At 38.1% G+C, this 23,224-nt stretch overlaps 3 protein-coding genes and 1 pseudogene across 3 annotated transcripts; 1 reads left to right on the top strand and 3 right to left on the bottom strand.

Annotated features, from left to right (window-relative positions):
* Positions 1–3,260: 3,260 nt before the first annotated feature.
* On the top strand, positions 3,261–4,853 carry LOC132180370 (UDP-glycosyltransferase 90A1 pseudogene; annotated as a pseudogene).
* Positions 4,854–4,900: 47 nt separating this feature from the next.
* On the bottom strand, positions 4,901–8,559 carry LOC132180368 (benzaldehyde dehydrogenase, mitochondrial). The gene is made up of 11 exons (XM_059593164.2): positions 8,316–8,559; positions 7,573–7,707; positions 7,302–7,444; positions 6,980–7,133; positions 6,657–6,886; positions 6,341–6,430; positions 5,980–6,153; positions 5,734–5,871; positions 5,490–5,627; positions 5,343–5,404; positions 4,901–5,254 (listed from the first exon to the last, which is right to left on the bottom strand). Exons 1-11 carry the CDS (start codon positions 8,380–8,382, stop codon positions 4,981–4,983), a joined length of 1,605 nt encoding a protein of 534 aa, XP_059449147.2. The 5' UTR covers positions 8,383–8,559; the 3' UTR covers positions 4,901–4,980.
* Positions 8,560–11,398: 2,839 nt separating this feature from the next.
* Positions 11,399–15,987, bottom strand: LOC132181122 (benzaldehyde dehydrogenase, mitochondrial). Its single transcript, XM_059594198.2, has 11 exons — positions 15,780–15,987; positions 14,654–14,788; positions 14,383–14,525; positions 14,064–14,217; positions 13,734–13,963; positions 13,229–13,318; positions 12,839–13,012; positions 12,597–12,734; positions 12,348–12,485; positions 12,177–12,238; positions 11,399–12,088 (listed from the first exon to the last, which is right to left on the bottom strand). Exons 1-11 carry the CDS (start codon positions 15,841–15,843, stop codon positions 11,815–11,817), a joined length of 1,602 nt encoding a protein of 533 aa, XP_059450181.2. The 5' UTR covers positions 15,844–15,987; the 3' UTR covers positions 11,399–11,814.
* A 1,226-nt stretch (positions 15,988–17,213) lies between these two features.
* On the bottom strand, positions 17,214–20,452 carry LOC132182334 (cyclic nucleotide-gated ion channel 18-like). The gene is made up of 6 exons (XM_059595551.2): positions 19,913–20,452; positions 19,532–19,744; positions 18,956–19,266; positions 18,641–18,752; positions 18,302–18,538; positions 17,214–18,097 (listed from the first exon to the last, which is right to left on the bottom strand). Exons 1-6 carry the CDS (start codon positions 20,378–20,380, stop codon positions 17,315–17,317), a joined length of 2,124 nt encoding a protein of 707 aa, XP_059451534.2. The 5' UTR covers positions 20,381–20,452; the 3' UTR covers positions 17,214–17,314.
* Between the last annotated feature and the right edge of the window lie 2,772 nt (positions 20,453–23,224).

The following is a 23,224-nucleotide window of genomic DNA, read 5'->3' as shown; positions in this document are numbered from 1 at the left end:
TATCAAAAAGTTCTACCACTAAAAAACTATTTAGCTGTTTTGTAATTGTCTCTATTTTTTTTTTTTTTTTAACTATTACTAATGTTTGGTAGCAAAATGAAAAAGAAAAAAGAAAAAAAGAAGCATTTAGAAGCAAAAATGACCAAAAAAGAAAAAGACATGTAATATTTTTTATTTCGTTATAGCAATCAAAATGGTCGACGTAATGGCTGTGAGTAACGTACTTTAGTGTTTTTTTTTTTTTTTTTTTGAATTAAACTCAATTATCATTGACAAGAATGTAAAGATCAAAAAAGATCACGAAGTAGGGAGAGAAAACTCCTTACCGACAATACTATAGATGCTTGGTGGGATTTCTCCTATCCAAGTCTAAAATCTATGACATGGTTAGTTGCTTCTTTTGCTAGCCTGTGAGCTGCCTAATTGACTTCCCGTATCACATAAGTAAAACTACAAGACCGAAAATAACATAGACTTGTTTGGATCCTTTCCACAAAATGTTCATAGTAACTTTTATTTTCCATAGTGGAATTAACCACATTCACTATTTGCAAGGCGTCTCCTTCAAAAATGACATCGGTAAAGCCCAGCTCGTGGTTGAACATCATTGCATATGGTGTAGCTTGTGTTTCGGCCATAACTGGATCCATAATGCTACGTAGAGTGATGCTTCAAGCTGTCACCACCCTCACCCTTGAATTCCGGCGTTGAAAATCGCCAAGAGAGTCCTTGGCCTCACAAATTAGTTGCTTGGGATGAAAAAAAACGTCCCTATGTACCATGACATTTCGGCAGAACCAAATCATTCAAGCCACTACTGTAAACAACTCCATGCTGTCTCTCTCCCATCTACCCAATTGCTCCTCGAAGATTTGCATGAACTCCTTTCCCACACAAACCCCTTTTTGCATCTTCGTCCTGCCACACCCCCACACATCTTTCACCGAGGGGTAGCTCCAGAGTATATGTTCAACGGTCTCCTTATCCTTCCTACATATAGGGCATAGATTGTCTTGAACTACCCCCTTGCAAAATAAATTTGTTTATGTAGGGAGGAGGTTATTGCAAGCTTTCCACATGAATACCTTGACAACGTTGGGGATATTGATATTCCACAATGCTTTCAATACCCCTTCATTTGAGTTTGGACTAGAACCCCCACTGCAGTAAGAAGCGTGTATATCCACCTCCATATATATGGTACGCACTACAAATAGAAAAATCACTATTAGTAGTACATCTCCATCTTAATTTGTCCATTGGCCGAAGAGGACTCAAAGGAATGTCACAAATATTACGGGTTTCCTCCTATGTGAAAATATTCTCAATGAGAGAAGATTTCTACCCTTTTGTGTCTTGGTCGATGAGGTCTACAACTCGAGCATTCTTGTTCAAGATATGACAAGGGGACTGCACAATTAATGAATGAAACCGGAGTTGGGAGCCAACGATCGCCCTACACCTGAATATCTCTCCCATTTCCAACCCTCCAAATCAGCCCATGCCGAATTACCACTTGTGCCGATATGATGCTTCTCCATGTAAAGAATGGTCGGTTTCCCACCGTAGCTTCTAAGACTGAACTATGGGGGTAGTATTTGGCCTTTAATATCTGTGCAGCCAAAGATTTCGGATTTTGGAAGATAAAATAGGACTTTAGTGTTAGGCTGCACATAGAGAAAATATTTTTTGTAAATTAACTACCACAAGTGGCATTAATTGCAAAATGGTAAATTGAAGAGATGGTGGGGAGATGATTTGTCAAATGCAATGTAGCATTCCTCAAGGAAGACTCTGCGAGTTAACTGGCAAGAAGAAGAAGAAGCAGTAGGAAGAGGAGTAGGGTTTAAAAAATTACATTGTAAAATTTTTTAGTATAATTTTTAAATAAATCGATGTGATAGTTTATAATTAGTAAAATAATTAAAAATGTATGTTTTATAAGTCAACATATTAATTAATTAAATTGATAAATCAACTTTTTTTTTTAATTATTTAATAAATTATGATCTATTACGCATATTTGTAATAAAAACTATACTACTCCAAGCATCACTCGTAGCTAAACTTACTAACCAGAAACCACGTATCAAGATTCAAGAGCCCAAAAATAAAACATTCAACCTATTGATATGAAAAATTTCTACGTCCTAAATTAAATTCATAGAATCAATAGGTTCTTTTGAATCTTTGATCATTCATCCTCTTCTTTTTTTTTCCTTTTTTTTTTTAAATTTAGGACTAATTACCTTTAAGCTTCTTGTAGTTTAACAACTTTATTTTTTCTTTCATCGGTTTCTATTCGTACCACAAATGGTACTTGGATAATGGCAAAAAACAGAGATTGTACTTCCATTTAAATTTCGTCCAAAATTTGACAGAAAGTTATGTCAGCACCATTAAAAAATCAACACGTGTTCACATATTAATTACAAGTACAAAATAAAAATTTTAAAATTTAAAATATTAGAAAATTAGAAGGAAAAAAAAAAAAAAAGGGGAAAGGGGTGGCACGAACCACCCATTTGGCCCTTGGGGGTGGTCGAACCACCCTCAAGGGCCATGGGGTGGCTCGAGCCACTCCTATCTCCAAGGGCCCAACAATCACTAGGTGTATACCATAATTAAGCATGTTAACCATACACCTCCTATCAAAAGCCCAACAATCAACCTATTGATATGAAATTTTCCTACGTTGAGGATCAAGATTTCATACAATTTTAAAAAACTGTAAATTCTAAAATTATGTGAATTTAGATTTGTTTTTTAGTTTTGTTTTGGTTTTGGTTTTGGTTTTTTTTTTTTTTTTTTACATAGAATGGCTTGAAAAATGTTACCTATTAAAAATGTGGAATACTACCTATAAACATTCAAAAAGATTTTTTCTTCTTAAAAAATTTTCCAATAACTTTTGAATAGACACTTTTTCTTCAATATGTCAAAAGATGGTTTTTAGCCTAAATAAAAATATATTCAATTATCATTAATAACGTTTTTTTTTTGTAAGAACACTTTAAGGTTTAAGGCGTGGTCCCCAACATTTTCAATTCTCATTGAGCTACCCTGAGGTCCTCAGCATTTTCACTATGTGCTTTTTAAGTAAAAACAAAAACTTAATTATTTTATCAATTATGAACTATTATGTATATAAAACCCTTGTAATAAAAACTTTATTACCGCAGTCATTTTCGAATAGTCCCACAATGGATTGCGATATATATATATATAGGGAGGGAGTTTATTCAGCCAGAATAAATTTGTATTACCAAAACAACGATAAACAAAGAGTGCGAGAGAGAAAGAAGAAGAAGAAGAAGAAATGAGTTCCAACTCTGAAACACAAGCTCACCATGTGGTTCTCTTTCCCTTCATGTCCAAAGGCCACACCATCCCAATCCTCCACCTAGCCCATCTCCTCCTCCGCCGTGGCCACGCCGTCACCGTCTTCACCACCGTAGCCAACCGTCCATTCATCGATCACTCCCTTGCTCACACTTCTGCCTCCGTCGTCGACCTTCCCTTCCCTCAAAACGTGGCTGACGACATCCCCGCTGGCATCGAGAGTACCGACAAACTGCCCTCGATGTCCCTGTTTTATTCATTTGCCAACTGTACCAAGCACATGCAGCCCGCCTTCGAACGAGCGATCGAGACTCTTCCACGTGTCAACTTCATTGTCTCTGATTGGTTCCTCTGGTGGACACTGGAGTCTGCCTCCAAATTCAACATCCCCCGGTTCGTATACCACGGTATGAGCTATTACTCCGCGGCTGTGAACTGGGCTGTGTTTCCGAATCGGCTTCTCTTTGGACCCGAGTCAGACGACGAGTTGATAACAGTGGATCCTTTTCCGTGGGTCAAAGTCACAAGAAATGACTTCGAACAGCAATTTAGGGAGCCGGAGCCAAAGGGTCTGGATTTTGAGTTCTTTATGAATGCTGCAATGGCACAAATGAACAGCTACGGCGTCATATTCAACAGTTTTCATGAGCTTGAGCCTTTTTTTGTTGATTATTGGAATCGTGAGTGTTCACCCAAGGCCTGGTCCGTGGGGCCTCTTTGCCTGGCTGAGCGGCCAAAGGAATCCCACAGTAAGCCATCGTGGGTGCAGTGGCTGGACAAGAAGCGTGAGCAGGGGAGCTCTGTTCTGTACGTAGCCTTTGGGTCTCAGGCGGATATTTCCCCTGCACAACTCAAAGAAATAGCAATTGGGTTGGAGGCATCCAAGGTGAATTTCTTGTGGGTGACAAGAAAGACTGAGTCGGAGGTTTTAGAGGGGTTTGAGGAGAGAGTGAAAGACTGGGGAATTGTGGTGAGAGAGTGGGTTGACCAAAGGGAGATTTTGATGCACGAGTGCGTGCAGGGGTTCCTAAGCCACTGTGGGTGGAATTCTGTTCTGGAGAGCATATGCGCTGGAGTACCAATCCTGGCATGGCCGATGCTGGCAGAGCAACATTTGAATGCGAGAATGGTGGCAGAGGAGATAAAGGTGGGGCTGAGGGTTGAGACCGTTGATGGGTCAGTGAGAGGTTTTGTGAAGTGGGAGGGGTTGCAGAAAATGGTGAGGGAGTTGATGGAGGGAGAGATGGGGAAGGAGGCGAGGAAGAAGGGGAATGAGCTTGCCGTCATGGCCAAGAAGGCTGTAGACGACGGTGGATCATCCTGCCGCACCATAGACTTACTCATTCATGAGACGTGCATTGTGTAACTCTCTGCCAGCTCGGTGGGCTATTGAAATTAGACGACTTGTTGTTTTGTGTTAATAATTAAGCTTTGTAATTTGTATCCAACCCAGTGTTAGGAATTCTACTCTTGATTTGATTTTGTTCTTTCTCCCAACAATGTGACGGACGTGCAATTCAACCGAGCGGAGGTAATTAATTATAGATGACACTCAAGCTGTAGGCAAAGTATGCTCTTTGCTCATGCATAAATAATAATATAATTTTTAACTCATGAAACCTGATCTGTATATAGAAATTACAACCATGCTGGATTCTCCAAAGGAGTAACAACAGCCTTAACTTGCAAATAGTTACTAAGGCTGTAAATCCCCTTCTCTCTTCCATGTCCACTCATCTTGTACCCACCAAAAGGAATTGCAGCATCAAAAACTATATAGCAGTTAATCCATATTGTCCCAGCTTTCAATGCACGAGTCAAGGTGTTGGCAGTGTTAATGTTCTTAGTAAAAACTCCGGCAGCCAGCCCATACCGACTTGCATTCGCCCTCCGAATCACCTCATCAAGAGTCCTATTGTAAATACAAGTATTAAACAAAGAAGGTGAAAGGGGAGATGATCATTGAAACACGTATAAGCCATATATGAATAATAGCTTACTGGAATTTTAAGATGGACTGCACTGGGCCAAAGATCTCATCCTTCGCAATCAACATGTCATCCTGTTTGGAATAATGGTTTAAACTGCATTACTATTTATGCATAATGCATGTTCTCTGTTTTATTATGGGTTGGTAGAACTGGTACCTGAACATTTGAGAAAACAGTGGGCTGAATATAATAGCCCTTGGAGCCAACACTATCACCTCCAGATTCAAGAGTAGCACCACTTTCAATGCCTGACTTAATGTAGTTGAGGATCTTTTTGAATTGCACAGCATCGATCTATAATAATAGCATTCACAACTTTCATAAGCAAGTGGGTAGATCTGTTGACAAAGTAAATATGCACAAGCATGAATCAAAAGATTTTAGATTTGTCATATTTTACCTGTGGACCTTGCTCAACCCCCTTCTTGAAAGGATCTCCAACTACACGTTTCAAAGCTCGAGCTTTTGCTTTCTCTACGAATTCATCGTATACTCGTTCATGAACAAAAGTGCGAGATCCAGCACAGCAACACTGGCCCTGCAGAGAACAGTCACAGCACAAACTTTGTTACAAACATTCTGGTTAATAGTCAAAAAAATTGAAGAAGATGTGCTTCTTTTGAATATGATTTGAATATGGACAAACCTGATTAAAGAACAGAGCAGAATGTGCGTGCTCAACAGCTAGATCAATGTCAGCATCCTCACACACAATGATAGGAGATTTTCCTCCAAGCTCCAAAGTAACTGGCTTAAGATTGCTTTTTGAAGCCAGCTCCAGTACAATCTTACCAGTGTTGGTTGACCCCGTGAAAGCAAGCTGCAAAGAGAGCACTTCATAGTTTTAGCTGTTTAAATACAATTGTTTTGGTCGTTTTGATATAATCACAGCACTGTAAAAGAAGAGGCAGTTTTTATATGAAGAATTGGAGTATTCCAAATCCCCCATATTTATTACTGCAGAGATCTCTTTTGAAAAAGTTGTAACTTTAAAGCTAGTAAAATACCTTGTCAACATCCATATGACTGCAAATAGCTGCACCAGCAGTTGGACCGAAGCCAGAGATCAAATTTAAAACACCAGGAGGAAGTCCAGCCTGTCAGGGCAAATGCAAGATTTAAGATCATCACCAATCACAAATTTAATACTATCATGATTAGAAGATTTCCACTTTGAAGAGAAGTTGAAAATTTTGGTGTCAATTTACATGTTTGGATCATATCTGGATATGAATTCAAAATCTTAAGCAACCCCATCAACTGAAATGGTAGAAATCCAACAAAGAGAGAATAAAAACAGGAAATATCTTATAACAAGCCTACCTCAAGGAATAACTTTGACACATAAATAGCAGACAATGGTGTTTGCTCTGCAGTCTTCAGAACTATTGTGTTACCACAAGCTAAAGCAGGCCCAACCTTCCAAGCATACATGAGAAGAGGAAAATTCCATGGAACAATCTGCCCTGCAACACCAATGGGTTCATGCAGGGTCTGGACATGGTAAGGCCCATCAGCTGGAACTGTGAGTCCATGAATCTTATCTGCCCAACCTGGAGAGTATAGAGAGTAAAAGCATAAATGGCAACCCACCTACATAAGAAGTATGGAAGAGGAGCTTATAAGATATTCATCTGTCTACACACCAGCATAATATCGAAATAAGCGTATGACCATTGGGATTTCAACATTTGCAGCCTGTTCATAAGGCTTCCCATTATCCCAAGTTTCAAGTGCTGCAACTTCATCATTGTGCTTTTCCAGTAAATCAGCAAAGCGAAATAATATACGTGATCTTTCCTGGACATACATAACATTGAGTTAGGAAAAGTTGACACTTGTTAGAAATCTCATATGAACCTTCCCCCTCCAACAATGAACATACCAACAAAAAAAGTGATGAAAGAACATATAGGCTTTAAATTGGACAACAATCAAGAGAAATGAAAATGAAATGCATAATTTTACATAAGGTGTCATCTTTGGCCATGGCCCCTCATCAAATGCCTTGCGAGCAGCCGACACAGCACGGTTTACATCTTCACTGTCACCTTCAGAAACATGGGCAATCACCTCTCCTGTCCTGGGATCCAGGGTTGGAAAAGTTTTTCCTAAAGCCAGAAAAGTTCTCCCATTTAACTAATTTTGTCTCACAGTTTCTTAGTATGATATACCATTGCATATAGTCCTAAAAATTGAAAATTTTGTGTTGTTGGAAAAATCATAGAATGAGGCTAACCTGACGCAGCATCAACAAATTGTCCATTTATGAGAAGTTGAGTATGATCTATTTGAACAGGTGGAGTTATTGGTTCCTCAATAGCAACAGAGGTACTAAACCTATTAATGCCTCTTCCCCAGCTAAAATGACGACCTGCAAATTTACTTACTTTAGTCAAACCAGTATTCACTATGCCTCCAAAGAAATGAAATTTCACTGATGGCAAAAATGTAAGCACTCAAACATCAAATAGCTTAAATAAAAGGACTTTGAGTTGCAAAATGGGATATCTTGTTGTTTATAGTGATACCAAGAAGGGAAATAGGAGTGGTTTAAAAATCTGAAACTCTGATTAGGAATTTATGAGCGGGTACTCAGAAAATTATTATGCCTGCATATGAGAAGTTTAAGAACAATTGCTATAGTTTAAAGCACCAATGAAACTTGTAATCAGAAAATGACTATGTTATGATCAAACCTATAGTAGTGATCATATCAGACAGACAGAATTATAAGATCATACATATCAGACAGAATTATAAGATCATTGAAACCCAAGAAAGTTGTAGAGCCATGGAAAACAATAAGAGAAAAACCACATGCAGCATGAATAAATCCAATTATTCATCTCAAACATGAAGCAAGATCCAATCTTCACCTCCCCCACCATACAAAAACAAAATATCTGGATTCCATAAGCGCATAAATACATAGCTAAACAAACATGTTCATAGTTAAGAGTGTAAGGTAGTGGGTGTTACCCAAAGAACGTAAAGAAGCAGAAGTAGTAGAAACAGAAAGCAGAGAGGAGAGCTTTTGAGTTGCCATGAGCACTACAAATTACACAAACTCTTTGAAGTTTTCTATGAATTCTCTGTTTCTCCTTTCACTCTCTGACTTCACCACCTTTCGATCATTTCAATGTGCTCCATCTTCCTACAACTACAAGCTCTTAAAGTATTTAATATATAGTGGTCATTAAGCAAATTATCCCTTTGTTGTTTGTCAAACTCGTTTTATGAGATTTTTCAAAGTCAACCTCAATAGATAAGAACAATTCTTAATAAAAATATTAAAAGATAAGAGGCACAGCTTTCCAAGTGCTCATATTCAAGATTGGTGTTCTTAGCGTGTTAGACTCATTTACTCATACAGCTAACCTATACAAATTCTCTTCTATTTCATTTGCTAACCTTATCTATACAAACTCACTATTTTTATAAAATAATTAAGGCTCCATGTAAAATTTTCATTCTTTGATGCCATTATCGCTTGCGGAAGGTCATCAAAATTCACCATATGAATTCGTCAAGCGTAGCTGCTTTTATGTACGACTAAAGTCTTGAAAAATATATTCCGTTTTAACATAAAACATTTTAAGCAGAAACAATTGGAAATAAAGTGAATCGAAGAATTGTCTTAATCCCTATTTATGTGGTGCTCCCTTAAAGCACATGGAGAAAGAAAGGGAATTTATAGTTTGCTTCATCTTCATGAGGAGCTCCTACTTAGTAGGAGGTTGCCTTTACTATTAGAAATGGGTCTTGGACCTAACTCAACCCAAAAGCTAGCTCAAGAGTTGAGGTTTTCCATCATCTTTATAAATGGTTCATCTCCTTAATACCCAAGTAATGTGAAACTTCCAACACTCCCCTTCACGTGTGGCGGGAGGACATTCAAGCCAACATGTGCAGCAATGGAAAATGGTGGGCCACAGCCAATTTGGCAAGGCTCTGATATCATATTAAAAATGGGTCTTGAGCATAATTCAATCCAAAAGCTAGCTCAAGAGTTAAGGTTTCTCATTAACCTTATAAATGGCTTTACATCATCTTCTTTTGAGATCAAGGACATGCTGACCAAGGAGGTACTCTTGCAAGGGCCGAGTAGAGCTGGGCTATATCCTAACTTTTTGCAATAGTTTTGTTCCAGTAAAGCTTCTTGCATAGCTACTTCTTCATTTACTGTTTTCATAGGTGTCACTCCACCAATAAATGTCTAGCATTTACGGTTAGGTCATCCCTCAACACCTGTTCTTTAGCAACTCCTACAGAAATCATTTCTAACTGTCACGGGTCCTACAAAAATTCAAACTCTATGTGAACCATGTAATCTCTCAAAGAGCAAAAAATTGTCTTTCCCTTCTTCTAGTCATGTCCCCTTGAATTAATCTATTCGGATGTATGGACCTCTCCGGTTATGTTTGTTAGAAGTTGTAAATTTTATGTCGTGTTTATTGATGATTATTCTCGTTTTGCCTTTGGATGTATCCATTAAGACAAAAATCTAATGTAATACTATGTTTTATGAAATTTAAAGTTTTGGTTGAGAGTTTATTTTCTTGCAAAATTAAACAATTTTAAACTGATAATGGTGGTGAATATGTTTCATGTGCATTTCAAAACTTTCTTGAAACACATGGTATATTACACCAATTAACCTGTCCATATACATCTGAGCAAAATGGAATTGCAGAACGTAAACATAGACATATAGCTGAAATTGGTCTATCTCTCCTTGCCCTATCAAATCTTTCAAATAAATATTGGGTTGATGCTTTCTTGACATCAATTTATTTAATCAACCGTATGCCTACACCAATTTTAAATCACTACTCTCCATATTTTACTCTATTTCACAAACACCCATATTATTCTTTCCTTCGTTCTTTTGGGTGTACATGCTTCCTTTTACTTAGGCCTTATACTCCACATAAATTGTCTTTTCGTAGCAAGAAATGCATCTTTTTGGGTTAATATAGTTTCTGCTACTACTCCCCAAGTCGATACCAGTTCTCGACACACAGGTAACTCACACCCTTTATCCTCTTATGATTTTATGTTACCTAATCCTGTATTAGATATGGATACATCACCTCCTCCCAATAATTCTGATTCGTCTTTATCTACTACGGATTTTGAGAACTCACCCACTATTTCTCCAGAAGCTACCATTAGTCCAACCAATGCCTCACCATTTGTAGGTAGTTCCATCAATGACCCACCAACTCCTTCCTCACCCAATAGTGCTCAATTCCCATCTAGGTACCATACTTTGACTTCTACTTCTATACCCATACTTGCTACAGATCACGCCCATGTTGCTTCTAGTTCCCATGATTTGGTATCTCCTTCTATGCCCATGCCCACTACAGACCACGCATCTGTTTGTCTTGCCAGTGAGCCATCTGTACCCAATTCTACCCACATGGTTACTATGTCCCAGACTCACTTTCTAAGGCCTTTCAAAACAATTCTCAACTCTTGTGCTTTTTCTTTCACAACTCTAGTTTTCCAAAAAAGCACACCCATCATGCCACGACTCAATTTGTTAAACCGATGGTACAAAAAAAAAAAAAAATTTGTTAAACCGAACTCTCTTTATTAGGGATGGGGGTAATAATTAATTTGCCAATTTGGTATTCCATCAAATCAAATAAAATATATGGAGCCCACATTATTATTATTTTTTTTTTTAATGTTGGGGGTTTTTTTTTTTAGTGTTCCCTTGATTGTCTCCTATTTTTTCTTAATATTCGGCTAGAGAAATAAGGGCTATTTTTTATAAATAATAATAATAATATTCACCTAAGACCAAAAAAACACCATGAACACCTAATATTTTCTTTTGGGTTTCAAGCTGATATTTCTCCTGCACAACTCAAAGAAATAGCAACTGGGTTGGCAGAATCCAGAGTGAATTTCTTGTGGGTGACAAGAAAGAGTGAGTAGAGCTTTTAGAGGGGGTTTGAAGAGAGAGTGAAAGACGGAGGGAGATTTTGATGAACTGTGGGTGGAATTCTGTTCTGGAGAGCAACAATGGTTACTACATCAAATCCAACATATATAGCCAAATGACAGATACATTCAAAACAAACTGTCTTTGAACCAACATAACCAAATGGCACATATATTCAAAAAGCTGTTACGAACATGTTTTGCAAATACATCCAACATCCTCAAAATTACAACCAACTGTATTTGCAAATACATCCAACAAACTGTCATCACTTACAATAAACAATCACAGTATCCCACCTGGGTTTGTTTTTAGTCCTCATTGCCCTGGAGTCATCCATTACATCTTTGACCACTTGTATGTCCTCTTTGGTTGCAGGGGCTTTACCCATTCCACTATCTACTTGGGTCTTTGCCCCACATGACATACAAGCTGTAGCCTGTAGGCAAAGAATGCTCTTTGCTCATGCATAGATAATAATATAATTTTTCACTCATGAAACCCGACCTCTGTATCTAGAAATTACAACCATGCTGGATTCTCCAAAGGAGTAACAACAGCCTTAACTTGCAAATAGTTACTAAGGCTGTAAATCCCCTTCACTCTTCCATGCCCACTCATCTTGTACCCACCAAAAGGTATGGCAGCATCAAAAACTAAATAGCAGTTAATCCATACGGTCCCAGCTCGCAATGCACGAGCCAAGGTGTTGGCAGTGTTAATGTTCTTAGTAAAAACTCCGGCAGCCAGCCCATACTGAGTTGTGTTCGCCCTCCGAATCACCTCATCAAGAGTCCTATTGTAAATACGAGTATTAAACAAAGTAGGTGAAAGGGGAGATGATCATTGAAACATGTATTAGTTATATAGGAATAATAGCTTACTGGAATTTTAAGATGGACTGCACTGGGCCAAAGATCTCATCATTCGCAATCAACATGTCATCCTGTTTAGAATAATGGTTCAAACTGCATTACTTCTACACTTCAGATTATGTGTACTATTTATGCATTATGCATGTTCTCTGTTTTATTATAGGTTGGTAGAACTGGTACCTGAACATTTGAGAAAACAGTGGGCTGAATATAATAGCCCTTGGAGCCAACACTTTCACCTCCAGATTCAAGAGTAGCACCACTTTCAATGCCTGACCTAATGTAGTTGAGGATCTTTTTGAATTGCACTTCATCGATCTATAATAATAGTATTCACAACTTTCATAGGTGAATAGATTTGTTGACAAACTCAATGTGCACAAGCATGAATCAAAAGATTTTAGTTTGCAGGGGGGAGGAGAGTGTTACCTGAGGACCATGTTCAACCCCCTTCTTGAAAGGATCTCCAACTACACGCTTCAAAGCTCGTGCTTTTGATTTCTCTACAAATTCATCATATACACGTTCATGCACAAAAGTGCGAGATCCAGCACAGCAACACTGGCCCTGCAGATAACAGTCACATCACAAACTTTGTTACGAACATCCAGGTTAATACAAAAATATTAAAGAATGTGTGCTTATTATGAATATGATTTGAATGGACAAACCTGATTAAAGAACACAGCAGAATGTGCGTGCTCAACAGCCAGATCAATGTCAGCATCCTCACACACAATGATAGGAGATTTTCCTCCAAGCTCCAAAGTCACTGGCTTAAGATTGCTTTTTGCAGCCAGCTCAAGTACAATCTTACCAGTGTTGGTTGACCCCGTGAAAGAAAGCTGCAAAGAGAGCACTTCACAGTTTGAGCTGTGTAAATACAATTGTTTTGGACAGAAACGATAGGGCTATAACTCACAGGCCGTTTTGAAATAATCACAGTGCTGTAAAAGAAGAGGCATTTTTTATATGAAGAAATGCATAATTCCAAATCTGCCATATTTACTACTGCAGAGATCTCTTTTGAAAAAGCTGGAACTTTAAAGTTAGTAAAATACCTTGTCAACATCCATATGACTGCAAAGAGCCGCACCAACAGTCGGACCGAAGCCAGACACCAAATTTAAAACACCAGGAGGAAGTCCAGCCTGTCAGGCCAAATGCAAGATTTAAGATCATCACAAATCTAAACCCCCACCCCCACCCCCACACCCCACCCCCGCGGGGGTCCTTTTTCTTTAATACTATCATGCTTAGAAGATTTCCGCTTCAAAGAGAAGTTCCACCTATGTGCATAAATATAACACCAAGAAATTTGTGGTGCCAATTTACATGTTGAGATCCTGATAAAATCTTAAGCAACTCAATCAACTGAAATGGTACAACCCAACAGACAGAGAATAGAAACAGGATATATCCTATAACCAGCCATGGTATTATACTGACATTCAGGCAGTATATCCATAACTTGGATTTGGATATCATAACATGTACAACCGGACACACAACATATGCACTTATGCACTCTGTGCACACATGGATAAGTACATATCATAAGCCTACCTCAAGGAATAGGTTTGACACATAAAGAGCAGACAATGGTGTTAGCTCTGCTGCCTTCAGTATTATTGTGTTACCACATGCTAAGGCAGGCCCAACCTTCCAAGCATAAATCAGAAGAGGAAAATTCCATGGAACAATCTGCCCTGCGACACCAATGGGTTCATGCAGGGTCTGGACATGGTAAGGCCCATCAGCTGGAACTGTGAGTCCATGAATCTTATCTGCCCAACCTGAAGAGTATAGAGTGTGAAGCCATAAATGGCAACCCACCTACATAAGAAGTAAGAAGTACGGAAGAGGAGCTTATAAGATATTCATCCGTCTACATACCAGCATAATATCGAAATATGCGTATGATCATTGGGATTTCAACATTTGCAGCCTGTTCATAAGGCTTCCCATTATCCCAAGTTTCAAGTGCTGCAATGTCATCACTGTGCTTTTCCATTAAATCAGCAAAGCGAAATATTATACGCGATCTTTCCTGGACATACACAACAGTGAGTTAGGAAAAGTTGACACATGTTAGAAATCTCATCAGAACCTTCCCCCTCCAACAATGAACATACCAACAAAAAAAGTGATCAAAGAACATATAGGTTTTAAATTGGACCATCAAGAGAAGGGGAAATGAAATGCATAATTTTACATAAGGTGTCATCTTTGGCCATGGCCCCTCATCAAATGCCTTGCGAGCAGCCGACACAGCACGGTTTACATCTTCACTGTCACCTTCAGAAACATGGGCAATCACCTCTCCTGTCCTGGGATCCAGGGTTGGAAAAGTTTTTCCTAAAGCCAGAAAAGTTCTCCCATTTAACTAATTTTGTCTCACAGTTTCTTAGTATGATATACCATTGCATATAGTCCTAAAAATTGAAAATTTTGTGTTGTTGGAAAAATCATAGAATGAGGCTAACCTGACGCAGCATCAACAAATTGTCCATTTATGAGAAGTTGAGTATGATCTATTTGAACAGGTGGAGTTATTGGTTCCTCAATAGAAACAGAGGTACTAAACCTATTAATGCCTCTTCCCCAGCTAAAATAACGACCTGCAAATGTACTTACTTTAGTCAACTTGCATTCACTATGCCTCCAAAGATATGAAATTTCACTGATAGATCTAATAGTTCAAGTAAAAGGATTTTGAGTTGCAAAATGGGATATGTTGTTGTTTATAATGATATATCAAGAAAGGAAATAGGAGACTAGGAGCGGTTTAAAAATCTGAAACTATGACTAGGAATTTATGAATGGGCACTCAGAAAATCATTATGCCTGCATATGATGAGAAGTTTAATAGCAATTGCTATAGTTTAAAGAACCAATGGAACTTGTAATCAGAAAATTACTATGTTATGAATGGTATAGATTCTCTGCTGGACATCAAAACTATGTATTGATAACAAAAATTGTTGCAAGTGCGTATGCAAGCAATGAATTTTACATGGACAAAAAGCAGAGAAAATGAGTTAAGATTTTGGGTTGAAATGGTGTCCCAACATATATTTCAACAGGTTCTATTCAAATGAACAGAAATTGAAACACAGAATGATCTCAAAAACTTTGAGATAATGAGACATTTACAGAAAACAAAGGTACCTGGAGAACTAAAATAAAGTTCTATTCCCCCATTCCTTCTATCTGGTATTATAGACCTTCCTCTTGTATTTGCATTGATCTTAACCTTTAAAGCCTATAACTAACTACAATGAAACTACTCCTCGCTGGTGCATTCACCGGACTGAGATGCAAATGACCATATCATTTATCTGACTCTTGATGCCAGACCCCTTTACCCAAAAAATGAATAGAAAATCTACCACATCATATCAGACAAAATTATAAGATCATTGAAACCCAAGAGACTCGTAGCCATGGAAAACAATAAGAGAAAAACCACAACATGAATAAATCGAATTATTCCTCCAAAACATGAAGCAAGATCCAACCTTCAACCCGACAAACAAAGACGCAATATCTGGATTCCATAAGCGCATAAATACATAGCTAAACAAAAGAGTGAAAGGAAGTGGGTTTTACCCAAGGAACGTAAAGAAGCAGAAGAAGAAACAGAGAGCAGAGAGGAGAGCTTTTGAGTTGCCATGAGTACTACAAACTCTTTGAAGTTTTCTAGGAATTCTCTCTGTGTTTCTCCTTTCACTCTCTGTCTTCACTAGCTTTCGATCATTTCAAGGTGTTCCATCTTGCTACAAGCAGATATAGAGGATAGCTACTCCTCACACTCTCCGCACGGGGGTGTACGTGTTTGAAGTGAAAGCTGTCACGAGTGAGAGAAAATTACTTTACAGGAAAAACAAGTAAGAAGTTGACAAAAGTAAATGCCACCCTCCCATACAACTATACAAGGACTGGCGGCTCCTCTCCATTTGATCCCATTTCTTTACATTATCAGACAATTTGTAAATTAATTAAAAGAACCAAAAGACGCAGACTTTCAAATGCTTTATATTCAAAATAGGTGTTCGGATAATACACTTGCTCGAACAAGTAACTCTCTTCATTTGGTATTCCATCAAATCAAGCCATGTTCTTTATAACTCTTACCCCGTACTCCTACTGTCGTGTTTCCCAAATAAGCAAACCCAGCATGCAATTGCCACGACTCAACCTTGTTAAACCGAATATGTGTTGGGGGGTGATTTGGGTATTCCATCAAATCAATGGGGTCCAACTATAATACTTAGCCGACACTTTCGCATCTATACACGTACGCATATATTTTTGTAGCAGCCAAAGACTCAAAAAGAAGACTTTTGGTTTGCGTGAGAGATTTACCGCACAAGAGGATTAGTGTGAGAGATTTACATCAACTTAGGATATTATCTAGAATAGTCTATTTTTGTGAAAACTGTTTATTCGTGACAACAATGCTAAGTTAAAAATAAAAATTGACAAAAAGAAAATACAATTTGCAGAAGTAACAGAGTTACTGAAGAAAAAAGTATCATGGTCAACTTTATTCAACTTACAACAATTTTATATTTATTAAAATATTTGTTTCCTATTCTTCAAATAAAAATATTAATAAATAACTAAAAATACTATCTAAAACACAAAAATAATTTTCACATTTACGTTGCTTCATAATATATTTTTTCAAATCAAATACAAAAAAACTTTAACCGCTAAATTATCATCTGTCCCAAAATCTTAAATGTAAAGAAAATAATGAATTTGATCTTTTGATTACTACTTTAACATTCTCTTTCACGTGAAACTATAATTTAATAAGTGAGACCCAACACATAAAATATTTAATTAAAATGAGAGATGAACTATTGTAAAAAGAACTTTATGTAATTTAGAGATTTTTGACCAAATTTTCTAAAGGTGCCCCCCAACTTAATTATGTACCACTTACTTCCACAAGTTTTTAAATATTTCTTTCTCTTAATATTTGCTGCAAGTGCATAAACAATGTGACACTGAAGAAATTAATGAGAATGTGCTCGTTCTAGTCTACAGGGTATAGTTTACACAAGTTGTATAAAAAAAATCCTAACTATTCTGTCATTAGCTCATTTGTCCAAGTTTTTGATTGGCTCTGGTACTAACTAAATATCCTCTCGATCTACAGAGAAATCAGGTTCATCTGGCTTAAACAACTGGGGCATCTTTAAGCTTGTAGAAGCAGGGTCACCCACCAGAACTTTCTGCTGGTTAGCCCCTCTTCTTGTATTTGCAGCAAACTTGGAGGCCAGGATTGTGGCCCCAAGATGCTGGCCATTGTTTGCATTGTCCTTTACTGATCTCCCACCATTCTCATCCTCAAAATTCCCATCTGCTACCTCATCATTGTAGTCACTATCTCGGTCAGGGCTTGACGTATAGTAGAAGCTCTCTTGCCTGGTCAAGTCCTTTGCCAGCTTCTTCTTCCAATATCTTCTCCAAGCAGCTTGTATAAAGCAAGCACCCCATGTCCTCCATTGATGGGAATAGTACCTGAATGCGTGCTGAAGTTTCTTGCTGTGAAGGCGCTTGAACTGACTAGAAACAAATTTAAGATCCTCGGCTCGAAGAGCGAAAGCTTCAACTTCAGTTAGGGCTGTAACGGTTCGAGTTGAAGAAGGAAGGTTGAGGCTGGAGTTTGGCATTAAGGCCCATGTCAGTAATTCCTCACCGCAGAAGTCACCAGGTCTGAGGGTGATGGAGTTGAAGAACCCGGACCTTCCTCCATTAGTTGTTGAGCTCTCCAGTTGTCCTCTAATGATAAACAGCATGTCCTTTACTGGATCACCCTCTCGAACAATATATGTGCCTTGCGTGCTCAAGGATGAGACCAGGCGTTCACATATGGCATCAAGAAGTTGGTCATCCATTTGTGAGAAGAAAGGGACCTGCGTAATGAAAAGGGACATCTTCAAAACTAAGAATAATTACAGAATAAGAATTCAAATGCTTGCCAACCATCTCAATCCCCATGAAATATTGGAACCAAGAATTCAAATAATAAACAAATGGACCAATTTCCACAGGAAATTATGCACTGCTATTTGCAGTGATAGATGAACATAAAATGAAAGAGGCCAAGATAGACATACACGACGAACAAGGGCAAGACATAAATGCCGTTGAATTTCACGACGGAGGTCCAAGGGCAATGAAAGCAATATAGATTCTTCATTAACTCCTCTTGTGGCGAGCCATTTGTATTGAACAAACCGAAGAACACGTTCTTGCAAATCCGGAGGTAACTGGCGGTGCCTCATCCACTGCTCAGTATCTCTTTTCTTAATCCTCCATTCTTCAAGTCTTACCGTCATTGATTGCAAATAAGTCTTCAACAAGGGAAAACCGAGAATGCACATAAAAATGCAAAATAATATCTCGCCAAAAACATAAACTAAGAGTAGAGAAAGGAGATAGCATAAAATTTATACCTGCATGTTGCCAATAAAAAATGCGGACAGAACTAAACCGAGAATGCATATGAAAATGCAAAATAATGTCTCGCCAAGAAATGTTGTCGTCTCCAAAGTCTGTCCATAAGAACTGCATAGAGAAAGGGTATATATCATCATGTGCAGTGCAAGTATTCTAAACAGAATCACCTGTTATGTTGTAACTAATAGCTATATGAATTTAAAAGGATAAGAAAACAACTGCAAACAGGATCATCTGCGTGGCCCGTTTTCCCAGATACTTTATGACTAAATTAACTTCAAAACAAGAAATTAAAGAATCTGAACTCATACCTTAGATTTCTTAAACCCCACCAAAGACAATATAAGAACTTCTCAACGAAAGGTGAGGAAACAACTTCATTAGTAAAAGCATCTGCAAATATTCCAAACTTAAAACTGACGTCTTCGTCCTTTGCATCACAAGTGGCAATAACGTTAGTGATGTTTAGCCAGTATTGTCGTTCAGATTGTCCCACACTATGACAATCTAAATAACTAGGAAGGCAAAACAGTACTCCTGCAGCATTCTCCTTGGTACATTCAGCTTTCCAGCAGGAGAACTGCCGGCCTATGGCCGATATATACCAGATAGCTCCTAATACCTGCGTCAATACTAACTAAATGATGATACTGACATATTAATTACCACTTATCTCATAAAAATATTGAATTTAACACAAACTCTCCCTCATTGACTAAAACCCCAATGTGTAAAAGAAAAAAAAAAAAAAAAAAAAAAAACTTTAAATGAGAAATAAAGCTAAGCTGATGGGAATTGGTAAATTAATCTAGCAATGACCATTGAGTTTTAGCGGCTCAAAAGAGAGCAAAATAGCAAGCATAGACAGGAGGGGCGTGGATGCTTACATGACTTGCTAGTATGTAAAGAAGGAGATTGTATGCAGCACCTGCCCAAGCAGTCTTGGCAACAACCCCTGTAGTTTTTATAATACTCTGATTCAAAGGGAAGATGAGAAACAGCCTAGGAACATATTGCATAAGAAAAAAAAGAGCCAGAGCATTGTTGGTGGGATCAGAACTGGAGTTTCTCGTTGCTGGAATTACAAACCAGATGACAATCTGCAAGGCAAAAAGGTTACAAATCCTCAACTCCGAGAGAAACAAAACAGAACACATTCACCAAACATACACATTTAGCCAATCTTAGCCCTTTCTTCAAATTCACACAGATTGTTTGAATGAAAATAAAATAAAATTATAAGAGGAAATAATTAAAGTCGGACATGCCTGTGGTATAGGAAGAGACGCAGCGAAGTCGACGATGAAATCCGACTTCAAGTACCGCATAGCGATCTCCCTGCCGTCCATAACCAGCTCGCCCCGCCCGAAAACCCTAGACGAGGGCGCAACGAACGCTGTCCGGAACTTCAAGATCATATGCAACAAGTAAAAAAGATCGGTGACGGAGCGGAGGAGAGTGACGACGATCGCCAACCCGGTGTCGGCGGAAAAGCAGGCGGGGCCTCCGATGGAGGGGAGGTAGAAGTAGAGAGGGTCGATGAAGAGCGCGATGAGGGAGGTGATGAGGAAGACGTGGTTCCAGTGGGTGACGATGTCGCTGTCCGGTTCGAGGATTTGGTAGCGCCATAGGATGTAACGGGAACGGTGCCGGTCGTCGTCGTCCTCGGTCTTGGCGGTGACTTGTCGCCGGAAGTGGCGGAGCTTGGAGCTTGACGTCGAGATTATCCTATTCATCTTCCATGGCGGAGTCCGGGGGTCCTCGGATTCCGCGACGACGACAAAACGAGAGAGAGAGAGAGGAAGCAGATCAAGAAAATGGCGATCACAGAGTTGGAGAGACAGAGAGAGAGAGAGAGAGAGAGGAAAATGGCCGTCAAAGCGTTAGTTATGGGGTCAAAGTGTTGGTTATGGGGCCGTTGGGATTTTGGCGGGAAACCGAGGAACGCGGCGAGGAGCTTGGGTTTGCTTGGGGCAAGTCGTGGTGATGAAGGGATGAGCCAGCGCGGGAAGAGGGGCTAATTTGGTAATTTCGTATCTGTTTGGTTGGCAGCAAAATTTAGACGGATCTGGGCTCTCAAACAAAATTGACTGGTTTGCTTCAAGAGATAATAGCCCATAACCAACTGGGCTAGATTGGGCCTTAGTTTAAATCTTTATTTATTGAGAACCGTGAGTGAGCTTGGGCTTGATTTTCTTAAGGCCTTTCCCAGGCCTAATCTATGGCATTGGTTAATTTGGTTGACATGATTGGCATCCTTTTCTTTTTTTGTTGGATGATGTTTTTATATCTTCATAATTGACACACATTTTGAATTGAGAGGTGACAAGGAAATGAGGATATATATATATATTTCATTCAATGATTAGATTTCATTTACCAACTCAGATTCGAATCACTTGAAATTCACTGTTTAAATTGTACATAATTCAAATAGATAAGTCTTGTACTTGTCGTCTTTGTGAAACTGTCTGAGTTGCATTTAATTCTGAATAGAAAATATGAAGGAATCTTGATTCTCTGATTTGACTATTAGAATCAGACGAAAATGGATTGATGGCCAACAGTCATACCTAGTTTTCAATCACAATTTTTTTTTTTTTTTTTTTTTTTTGGCACATTTTGTTATTCTTCCTTTCCAAATATTTGCTTTGAAACAAAATTCTCTTTCCATTTATCTAAATAGTTCCAAACACCAATGTACCCTATGCAATGTGGAAAGTAAATAAATAACGACAAGAATTTGAACAGGATACACAAGTTGGTACTACTTGTCTGATGCCGACATGCACGATTCATCTTGAACTTAATCAGAGATCCATTCATAGACAACTGTAGTTTTGGTGTATGATAAGGACTATGTTAAGGAAATGAGACATTAAAATGTCAAAAAACATTTAAATACATAACAACAAGATCCATACTAGTAATAAACAAATGTGAATTTGGGTCAAAATGGAAGTTGCCAAATCTCAATCCTTGATGTCAGATTCAATCATGGTAAGCATGATCCTTGAATTATTGTGTCCCGTTTTACGGGGAAAACCCCAAGTAATGTGGGTGCTTGCACGAACTCGGATTCCCTCTTATTATTAAGCCGGATGAAAAATACAAAAATTCAAAATACCTTTTTTTTTTTTTTATATTGGGTTATTAATTTTTTATATGACCCACAAATTCAATATGAAATCAGCGAGTTAGATTGATGGGTATAACTTGTTTCAGTGAATGAGTCAGTTAAAGTTGAACCCGAACTTGACACTTACGGTTAGCAATTTTTCATAAGAACCTCGAATCTGATACGAATTAAACATATAATTAGTGGGTTTAAAGTTGAGGGGTCTAACCCGTTTCTTTAGTATCCCCATTATCTTTTCCTTTTGAATTGATTTGTATAATTTTATACTTATATATCAATATGATTTGAATCGGACACACGAGCGCGAATTATGACCCATCAATTGCAGAGAAGCCTCAAGGGTTACTAAATAGGGAGGGATATGAGTGAAGCACCATTTGGGGGGGTGTAGGCAGAGAACAAGACCCGGATTGAATGGAGTAGATTGATCTTGGTGGGGTAGGGAGAATCTGAAATTTGTAATGTAATTGCCTAAGAGGCATGAGTCAGCTTATCATTTGGACACATTGATAATTAAAGATCCTTCTGGAGATCCTTATTCGTAGGTATATGTGATGCACATTGTTGCACCCATCTCTTTCTCTCTCTCTTGCTGTCTCTATCTGGGGACGTTAGTATATGCACTAATTGTGCTAATATTGCTTCATGGTGGGATGGTCTTCCCCTTTCTCAAGGGTCACCTATCTTAGTTTTGTCATAAGAACTTTCAATTATATAAAAAAACAAGGATCTCGATTTATGTCTCACTCCTGGGCATATTTATCTATTTAATTTTGCTCCTTTAAACATATTATTATTATTGATGGGTGCATCACAAGTTGGACTAGGTTCATGTAATTTGAGACTAATAAAGTATTTGTTAATTCAAATCGCTGATAAATTTGTATTTTGATTGATGTAACACGTGGAAGAAGACATATAGTTGATCTAATCACATCCAAATATATATATATATGCTAATCTTAAAGTCTAATAAATTGATAGTAGAACTTCCTTGGTAACAACTCGAATGGGTCTATTTAAATGGGTGTTTTTTTTTAAAATACTTTGCCCCTGACATTTACATAGTCTACAGCCTACGAAAACTTTAAAAAGTGGCGTTTAAGACCTTCCAACTACCTTCTTGTTAAAAGTTACATCATTCGTTAGCAATTAGTGTTAAACTTGATAGAAAATGATGCAATTGTGTCGCACGTGGATTTTTTTTACTTAAAATCCACAAAATGTCCGAAAAAATTATTAAAAAAAATAAGAAAACAACTTGAAAAAAAATAAAATAAAATAAAATAAAATTGGGAGATGATTCAACCACCCCCTTGACTAGTCTGGATTGCAGTTTCGAGAGTGACTGAATCACTCCATACCCGTACGTATTGCAGTTTTGAGAGTGGCTAGACAATTTTTTTCCGAATATTTTTAGGTTCTTAACAGTGGAAAATGT

This window comes from Corylus avellana, chromosome 5 (assembly GCF_965113065.1).
Source record: "Corylus avellana chromosome 5, dhCorAvel1.hap1.2, whole genome shotgun sequence".
NCBI classification, from domain to species: Eukaryota; Viridiplantae; Streptophyta; class Magnoliopsida; order Fagales; family Betulaceae; genus Corylus; species Corylus avellana.
Note: the sequence above shows the minus strand (reverse complement) of the source record. Positions and strands in the feature narration are given on the sequence as shown.

Excerpts from the sequence above, each read along its gene's own strand:
- LOC132180368 (XM_059593164.2), bottom strand. The coding sequence starts at position 8,382 with ATGGCAACTCAAAAGCTCTCCTCTCTGCTTTCTGTTTCTACTACTTCT. Across the intron at positions 7,708-8,315 it reads TGCTTCTTTACGTTCTTTGG|GTCGTCATTTTAGCTGGGGA; the intron begins GTAACACCCACT and ends GTAAATTTGCAG. Across the intron at positions 6,154-6,340 it reads GTCATATGGATGTTGACAAG|CTTGCTTTCACGGGGTCAAC; the intron begins GTATTTTACTAG and ends CTCTCTTTGCAG.
- LOC132181122 (XM_059594198.2), bottom strand. The coding sequence starts at position 15,843 with ATGGCAACTCAAAAGCTCTCCTCTCTGCTCTCTGTTTCTTCTTCTGCT. Across the intron at positions 14,526-14,653 it reads ATTTGTTGATGCTGCGTCAG|GAAAAACTTTTCCAACCCTG; the intron begins GTTAGCCTCATT and ends TTCTGGCTTTAG. Across the intron at positions 12,239-12,347 it reads CTGTTTTCTCAAATGTTCAG|GATGACATGTTGATTGCGAA; the intron begins GTACCAGTTCTA and ends TATTCTAAACAG.
- LOC132182334 (XM_059595551.2), bottom strand. The coding sequence starts at position 20,380 with ATGAATAGGATAATCTCGACGTCAAGCTCCAAGCTCCGCCACTTCCGG. Across the intron at positions 19,267-19,531 it reads TTTACATACTAGCAAGTCAT|GTATTAGGAGCTATCTGGTA; the intron begins GTAAGCATCCAC and ends GTATTGACGCAG. Across the intron at positions 18,753-18,955 it reads TGGGGTTTAAGAAATCTAAG|TTCTTATGGACAGACTTTGG; the intron begins GTATGAGTTCAG and ends TTCTCTATGCAG.